The sequence below is a fragment of the Giraffa tippelskirchi genome, chromosome 6 (genome assembly GCF_054371585.1).
Source record: "Giraffa tippelskirchi isolate mGirTip1 chromosome 6, T2T-mGirTip1v1.2.pri, whole genome shotgun sequence".
Classification (NCBI taxonomy): Eukaryota; Metazoa; Chordata; class Mammalia; order Artiodactyla; family Giraffidae; genus Giraffa; species Giraffa tippelskirchi.
The window spans coordinates 85533487-85542036 of record NC_137280.1 but is presented as its reverse complement, the minus strand read 5'-3'; the positions used below and the strand labels follow the sequence as shown (position 1 = coordinate 85542036).

Sequence of the window (8550 nt, the reverse complement as noted above, 5' to 3'; positions counted from 1 at the left end):
CGGAAGTGTGGCTTTTACGTCCCGAACTTTGCAGCAGGCCATGGAGGCCTACGAGCAGGTCCAAAAGGGGCCCCTGAAGCTGAAAGGCGTCGCAGAGCTCGGAGTGACTAAGCGGTAAGTCCTGAGATCCCAGGAGACCCTGTATTCTCTTTTTTAAGCCTCTCCCTGAGACCTCCGGGTGTTGCCCTCTGACGCGCCGTTATCCACCTGCCTACCCGTCTCATCTAGGAAGAAGAAAAAGAAAGACAAAGACAAGGCGAAACTCCTGGAAGCGATGGGAACGAGCAAAAAGAACGAGGAGGAGAAGCGGCGCGGACTGGACAAGCGGACACCGGCCCAAGAGGCATTCGAGAAGATGCAGGAGAAGCGGGTAAGGCGGGTGGGAAGCCTGGGGATGCCCCGCATCGCGGATCGGGGTCTCCCTGGATGGATTCAGAGGCAAGACCCGGGACGCACGGAGGAGGGAGAGCGGTCAGAGAGGACCTTAATTCCGGGGAGAAGAGAGTCAGTGAGTACGAGGGGAAGAGTTCACGGCGGGGAAACTCCGAGGACAAGCAGGTTCTTCGGCCAGAGTGGACCACAGAGGGGAGAGACAGAGACCCAGGTTTGGATTCCAACGCTGTCACTCATTTGCCTCGTGACACTGGGTCAGTGACTCACCTCTTGGTGCCTCAGTTTCCACAAATATAAGGGTCAGGATAATGCTGTCTCCTAAGAGGGATGACAACTTTGGATGAGGTGACGTAGATAAATGGCACTTAGTCTGGCTTAAAGTCAGTGCTCAGTTGACGTTAGCAGTTGACGTTAAATGAGCATACTCCCTGCTGTCAGTCACCACAAAGTGTTTCCATGACAACTTTGGCAGCTTCAAATATGTTGTATTTTCAAGCTCTGATAAATGAGTTCTCTTAATGTTAAATATTTGATAAATTCGGATGACGGAAGGATAGGTCAGCGTGGGATAAATAAGTTCTGCCCATTATGCTTGGGGGAGGGAGTAATCAGTCTAGGTCCCGTGGTTTAGAGACTTTTTGTTTAGAGACTTTTATTTACCTCTTGGGTGTGTTGTGGGGTGGGGAGGGGTGCTGCTAGTGCTTGAGACAATGTGCGCCCCACCCCCACCCCAGACGCCGTGCAAAGATTGACCCAAAATGTAATTAGTGCCCAGGCTGAGAAACACTAACCCCGGTCTTGGTGATTTGGTCCAGTAATATCAGGAAAAGTTAACTCATTACTTCCAGGCCTAATTGAGTCATAGGAGAGCAAAGCCAGACAACTCACTGGCTTTGACAACATTGCCTCCCATTCTGTCTCTGCTGCTCTTGATGATGTAAGTCTGAGCGAGCTGGCTTACCTCCTACACCTTAATTTCTTCATCTCTATAGTGGACTCAAGTCCCAACCTCAAACCAATAGGTTTGTGGTGAGGATTTAACAAGTGAATGCATTTAAGCCACTTCCTTAAGGTTCTAGTCAGAGGCAGGGCTGAGATTTTACTGCTGGAGTTGCGATTGGATGGGAGAGGGAGGCTCATACAACTGTCAAAGTGACCAATAATGGCCCCTCAGAGTAGGGCAGTAATAGTGGAAGTAATGGAAGGCATCAGGTTTGGGACAGGTTTTGAAGGAAGAACAGCCTGATAAGCTGATGGGTTGGGTGTGGGTTGGGAAAGAGGAATCAAGGATGATCAAGATTTTCGGTGGGAGAACCTGGATGAATGGAGGTGCTGGTTTACTGAAATTGGAAGGACTGTAAGTAAAGCAGGTTTCTATAAAGTGGAGGAGCAAGATCTTAGTTGTAAGGACATCTTGGGCTTCCCAGGTGGCACTAGTGGTAAAGAATTCACTTGCCAATGCAGGAGACATGGTACCAATACAGGAGACATAGACCCAGTCCCTGGGTCAGCAAGATCCCCTGGACTAGGAAGTGGCACCCCACTCCAGTATTCTTTATTTATTTATTTATTTATTTTTGGCTGTAATGGGTCTTCGTTGCTGTGAGGGCCTTCTGTCCAGTTGTGGCCAGCAGTGGCTACTCTTCCTTGTATTGTGAGGGCTTGTCATTGAAGTGGCTTCTCTTATTGCCCCACTCCAGTATTCTTGCCTGGAAAATTCCATGGGCAGAGGAGCCTGATGGGCTACGGTCTGTGGGGCAACTGAGCAACAGAGCGTGTGCATGCACACACACACACACACATACTCCCCGCCCCCCCCCCCAATGGTTACAAATCTGCCTTCGAGTGCAAGGGACGTGGGTTCCATCCACGGTCAGGGAACTAAGATCCACATATCTTGGAGTAGCTAAGCCTGTGTGCAGCAAGGCAACGTGCATGGCAGTAAAGACCCCGAACGCTGCAACAAAGACCCAGTGCAGCCAAAAAAGGAAAAGATCTTGGTTTTAGAAGTTAAATTTGAGTGCCCGTTAAAAATTCAAGTAGAGAATTCTCATGGACATTCTTTGATACCTGAATCTACAGTTTGGAGGAAGGGTCTGGGTAGTTGTTCTGGGACTGCATGAGATCCTTTGAGGAGGCATAATGACAGAAGAGGTCTAGGATCAGACCTCTGATGATTAGAGGGTGGGAGAGAGGAAATTGCAAAGGAGCACAGGATGGAAGGATACCAGGAGAGAGCATGTCCTTAGGAGCTGAGTGGAGAAAGTGTTCCAAGAGGAAGAAGCGGGACTTCCCTGGTGGTCTTGTGGTTAAGGATCCACCTTCCAATCCAGGGAACTCAGGTCAATCCTTGGTCAGGGAACTAATATCCCACAGGCTGTGGGACAGCTGCCCCCAAGTGCCACAACTAGAGAGAAAGACCATGCACCACCATTAAGAGCCCACCTTCACACAGCCATAAATAAATCTGATTTATCCTGAATTCCTTTAAAAAAAATTTTAAAAATTAGAAGGGATCAAGTGCACTCCGAGCCCTTAGATGGCGTTTGTGACGGGGAAGAAAGGAAGACGGATTGGAGTGGATCCAAACGGGGGTGGGGAAAGGCAGAGGTGGAGACAAGGGTTTGAAACAGGTCTTGGGAGATTTGCTGTCAAAGGGAATGGAGAAACAGTCCTCCAGCTGGAGGGTAGAAGATCAAGGTGAAATTTTTGTTGTTGGAAATGAAGTACTCCTGAGGGTTTTGTTTGACGGAGGAGAGGGACGTGGGGGAGCAGGTGCGGGCAAAGTGAGGACAGTTGGGAAATGCGGATTCCCTCATGGAAGAGTGTTGGATTGAGCACAGTGGGCGTTATAGGCTGGACAGCTCCTAGAAGGAAGGCTCCAGCCTGGTGGAAACGGTCAGGGCTTGGCCTCTCCAGCTCCATCACCCACTCTTCACTCTGGTCCTGGTTTTTTCTTGTCTATGAAGTGGGGTATGTGACAGCACCCATGATAGCCTGTGAATTTGGTGCATGGAGTGGGAGGAGGGAGGGCAGAGCCCTGCCAAGTGCCTGGCATTGGTGACAGCTGGTCAAGAGCATGGCCTCTTGTGAGGAGACAGGGACCCCACGTGGGCTTACAGCAGGAAGAGCCAGGGATGGACAAAGCAGATACCTGAGAGAGAGAGGGAGTGTCAGCTCGGTGGGAGCCAACTGGATGTAGAGGGAGATGAAGAGGCAACAAAGGAGACAGCCACGTGGCAGTCTACAGTATATCTCAAGCTTCCCTGGGCTGACTGCGTTTAGTTGGGTAGTTCTGCTGGCCTCCCTGGGAACCTGGTATAGTCAGATGGCAGCTGGAGCTGAAGGCCGAGCTAGGCTGTAACATCTGAGATAGCTTCACCATGGCATGTCTGGTACCTCAGTGCTCCTTCCAGGACATCCCTCCCCACATGTCATCTCATTCTCCAGGTCCTTTCTTTCCAGCAAGGTCATCAGACTTCCTGCATGCTGACTAGCTTCTAAGAACACAAAGCAAAAGGTGCCAGGTCTTCTTATGGCTTCAGCACTGGCACTGAATTCTGTTAAGTAAACTGTATCACAGGACCAGCCCGGAGTCAGCGTGGTAGGGGACTGCACCAGGGCACCAGTGCCAGGCAGCTGGGTTCATTTGCAGGGGAGGTGGGGGAGCACCACAGAGAGTTGGCCACAGTCACCCAGCTAGTAAGGTGTGGCCCCAGGTCTGTCTGACTCTGCATCCCATGCTTTTAACTCATACCAGGTACCACTGGTATTAAGCAGAAGGAACGGGGGAGGTCGTGGTAGAACAGGATGGATGTTCCAGAATTACACTTGTCAAGGTGATCTGGATCTTGTAGCCCTCTTGACATTGTGTACCATCACTCAAGAGGCTCAGTGGTAAAGAATCCGCCTCCAGTACAGAAGATACAGGAGACAAAGGTTCGATCCCTGGGTTGGGAAAATCCCCTGGACAAGGAAATGGCAACCTACTCCAGTATTCTTGCCTGGAAAAATCCCATGGACAGAGGAGTCTGGTGGGCTATAGTCCATGGAATTGCAAAGAGTCGGACTGAGCACACACACACACTGTCACTCAAGCTCCTTCTCTGTGTCGGGCCCTTTACCTTCCTCATTTGTCATCCTTCCTCAGACCCCCTTCTGAGACTTTTCTTTTTCTGCAAACTGGGGAAGCAGTCAATTGCCCAAGGATGCAGGAAGCACATATACAGCTCCCAGCAGGGTCTCCTTAAGTCAATGCTAATATGTCTCCTGCCACTCAGACCAAAGGGCAGCTGATGCGAGTTCCTAGTGGGGCATGTTATGGCCAGGCATCCCTGTTGGACCCTCCTGAGTGGAGTCAAGGGAGGGGTGGGGTGTACATCCTGAGACCTCCAGCCATACTGAGGGTGAGAGGCAGGCTGGCCCGGGCTCCTGTCTTCCATCCGGTGCTGGCCTGGGCTGCACCAGGCAAGTGACTCACCTCCACTTCTCTCCTCTCTTCAGCAAATGGAAAGGATCCTGAAGAAAGCATCCAAAACCCACAAGCAGAGAGTAGAGGTAAGTCACATGCTGGTGGGGGAGACTGGGCCACATAGGGGCCAGGCTGGGCCGAGAGGCTGGGAGCCTGGCAGCGGAGCCATTGGAGTGTTGGCAGATTTACCCAACCTCCCCAGGGTCATGTAAGGGCAGGGCATCCAGAAGGCCTGGCAGGGTGGATTTGAGAGGGGGTGAGGTTCACTGAGGAGAGACAGAACATGGAGAGAGGGGACTGGGCACTGCTGACATGGCATTTCCCCTCGGCTTTCCCAGGACTTCAACAGACACCTGGACACGCTCACGGAGCACTATGACATTCCCAAAGTCAGCTGGACAAAGTAGCAGGCCCACCCTGGGTACCGAATGGCATCGAGGAGGAGCAGAAGGCAGCGTCATGGTTATGTTTGGGCCTTTGGTATTTTCTAGAAACATTCTTGTGCACACATCCTTGTGTCTTCTGCTGAGACAGTGCTTTTCAAAGCTGTGTGTCCTCATTCTGGAACTTGATTAAAGTAAGACTGTTCTTTTCCTCAGTTTTGATTTCTCAGTAGCGCATAGAAGAGAGACCTCTTTAGTTTGGAAAGTTTATCCAGAGATGAAGGTTATTTCTGGGTAAGTGCCGTGGAAAAGTGTTCTTAACCCCAAATTGCCTCTGACTCTGACAGCCAGCCAGCTAGCTTTGCGTGGATAAAACTGACTCCAGAGATCAAAGAGCTGATGTCGTCGTGGCCCTGAGCATGTACATCCCTGTAGGGCCCTGCACAGCCTGCCCTTCTCAGTTGCTTCTAGCTTGGGGGTTGTGCTCTCCCAGGGCCTGGAGAAGCCACTTGGAGCTCCGTAGCCTTCAAACTGCTTCCTCAGCCACCTGGCCAGTGAGGCAAGACAGCCTGGGAAACAGAACCACCACGTAAGGCACCGATGGAACATACACCTTGTCCCTTTCTGATCCTGCGGCCAGCGTGTAGCCTCTTCTCCCACCATCCCCATTCCAGACATGGGTCTAGTGGGTGTCACCGTGGCAGACATTGCCAGTCAACACAGCTTTCTTTGTAAGGGAACCCAGCCAGACACAGCCTGCCATTTTACCCTCAACCCTGGGCTCCAGGCAGCCCCCTGTATTTATTCAGAGTTGGTACATTACGTGTTTGACATTCACCAAGGCAGAGCCCCAGCACAGACAGACATGGACACAGTCGAAAGGAAGGACTCAGGTCCCCATGCTGGAGAGCCAGGATCTTTGAGGGTCTCTGTGTACCCACCAGATGAGGATAAAATTGCATTTACTATTGGGAGAAAGTGTGTTGACAGAGATGCTGAAAGAATAAGAAAGGGAAGAAAAACTAAGTATTGGGTTTGGGGACTGCCACATGTGGAATGCAGAATAAAACAAAAAAGTTATTAAATATAAGTCTGAGTAGCTTAATTGTAGGCTGTCTATCACTAGAAATGTTGCCTCTTGTATTATCACTCACAGAGAATGTCCATACTGCAAAACCACTATCCCTCAATTTGGAAAAATTAGATGACACATGTTTTCACCTGTGGTTTGCAACCTACCTAATGGAGGTGATATACTCTCTCATTAGCTGTGGCTCCTTGGGGCAGATTCCCCCACCGACTGGAAGGCACTTTCAGGCCTTCACCACCCATGGGTCAGCAGTTGGGGTCTTCAAGCATGATGTGGTGGTGCTGTGAAAAGCAGGCATTGACAGTGGGGAAGACCACTATTCCAATTCTCCCTGCCCATCAGACCACTCCAAAACAGAGAGACTGAAAACAACGGGATTTCTCTCCTGATTCTGTGGTTGACCAACCTCAGCTGGGTGGTTTTGCTTCAGGAGGTGTAGTTTATTTCACGTAAGTTACAGTGACTTGCATGGTGCCAGAATTCTTCCGGAATCTCATCTCATAACCTATTCCACGGGGCCAACACAAGTCACTGCCAAACCCTCTCTGGGAGGGAACTACACAGGGCATGGACAACCAGGAGATGTGCTTTAGTGAGGGCTGACAATCTACCACAGTGATTCTCAAAATCTGTATGGTAGGCTCCCCTGGGGAGCATTAAGAGCCACTGATGCTGGGACTTCCCTGGTGGTTCAGTGGTTAAGAATCTGCCCTCTGGTGCAGGAGATGTGGGTTCTATCCCTGGTTGGGGAACTAAGATCCCACATGCTTTGGAGCAGCTAAGCCCAAGCACCACAACTAGAGAAGTGTACACACCCAACAAAGAGCCTATACACTGCAAGAAAGACTCAGAGCAGCCAGAATGAGTGGGCTTCCATCATTGAGGTTTTTCAGAGCTCCCCAGTGACCCCAGTGTGCAGCAAAGTTTGAGAGATTCCGGTCTAGCACAATCAGTATGGTCTTTTTTGAGATGTCACAGAGGTCTGTTCGTTGACTGCAGCTTCCCTGGTGGCTCAAACAGTAAAGAATCTGCCCGCAGTGCAGGAGACCCGGGTTCAATCCCTGGGTCAGGAAGATCCCCTGGAGAAGGTAATGGCAACCAACTCCAGTATCCTTGCCTCAAAAATTCCATGGACAGAGGAGCCTGGCAGGCTACGGTCCATGGGGTTGCAAAGACACAACTGAGCAACTATGGTCCTATACATTCACTGCCAAGGATGAAATTCAGGTGTGATTCAAATTCCTTCACATATAGAGAAAAGCAGGTTACAAGTAATTTATGTGTAGTGTTTGGGGCTTCCCTGGTGGCTCAGACAGTAAAGAACACCTGCAATGTGGGAGACCTGGGTTCAGTTCCTCGGTTGGGAAGATCTGGAGAAGGGCATGGCAACGCACTCCAGTATTCTTGCCTGGAGAATCCCATGAACAGAGGATCCTGGGGGGCTACAGTCCATGGGATGGCAAAGAGTCAAGACACGACTGAGCAACTAAGCACAGCACACATACTATGACAGTACTTTTGGCACTTGGAAGTCTGTTTCCTCAAAAGATTTTGTCCTAGCCCTGCTGACACTGTATTAAACATCTAAAATGCCTAGTTGCCGTTGTTCAGTCGCCAGTCCTGTCCGACTCTTTGCGACCCCATGGACTGCAGCACACCAGGCTTCCCTATCCTTCACTATTTCCCTGAGTTTGCTCAAACTCCTGTCCATGGAGTTGATAATGCCATCCAACCATCTCACCTGCCTCCCCCGTCTCCTCCTGCCTTCAGCCTTTCCCAGCACCAGGGCCTTTTCCAGTGAACTGGCTCTTCACATCAGGTAGTCAAAGTATCAGAGATTCGTCATCAGTCCTTCTAATGAAAATTCAGGGTTGATTTCCTTTAGGATTGACTGGTTTGATCTTACTGTCCAAGGGACTTTCAAGAATCTTCCAGCACCGCAGTTAGAAAGCATCAATTCTTCAGCACTCAGCCTTCTTTATGGTCCAACTCTCACATCCGTATATGACTACTGGAAAAACCATAGCTTTGACTGTACGGACCTTTGTCAGCGCAGAGCAAGCCTGAAAAGGAAATGCTCCATAATGGGAGGTGTTACCTCTCCTGGGTGGTTTTTCTTTTTGCCTTATGCTTTTGTCATTTCCTCAGTTTTTCTTCAGTGAGATATTTGTAATTAGAAAAGAGACATGTTTTTCTAAAACACTGCAATAAAT

The 8550-nt window shown here is 50.1% G+C and overlaps 1 protein-coding gene across 1 annotated transcript; it reads left to right on the top strand.

Annotated features, from left to right (window-relative positions):
- The first annotated feature begins 30 nt into the window (after positions 1–30).
- On the top strand, positions 31–5462 carry FAM32A (family with sequence similarity 32 member A). Its single transcript, XM_081496656.1, has 4 exons — positions 31–114; positions 229–370; positions 4897–4950; positions 5203–5462. Exons 1-4 carry the CDS (start codon positions 41–43, stop codon positions 5269–5271), a joined length of 339 nt encoding a protein of 112 aa, XP_081352782.1. The 5' UTR covers positions 31–40; the 3' UTR covers positions 5272–5462.
- The last annotated feature ends 3088 nt before the right edge of the window (positions 5463–8550 follow it).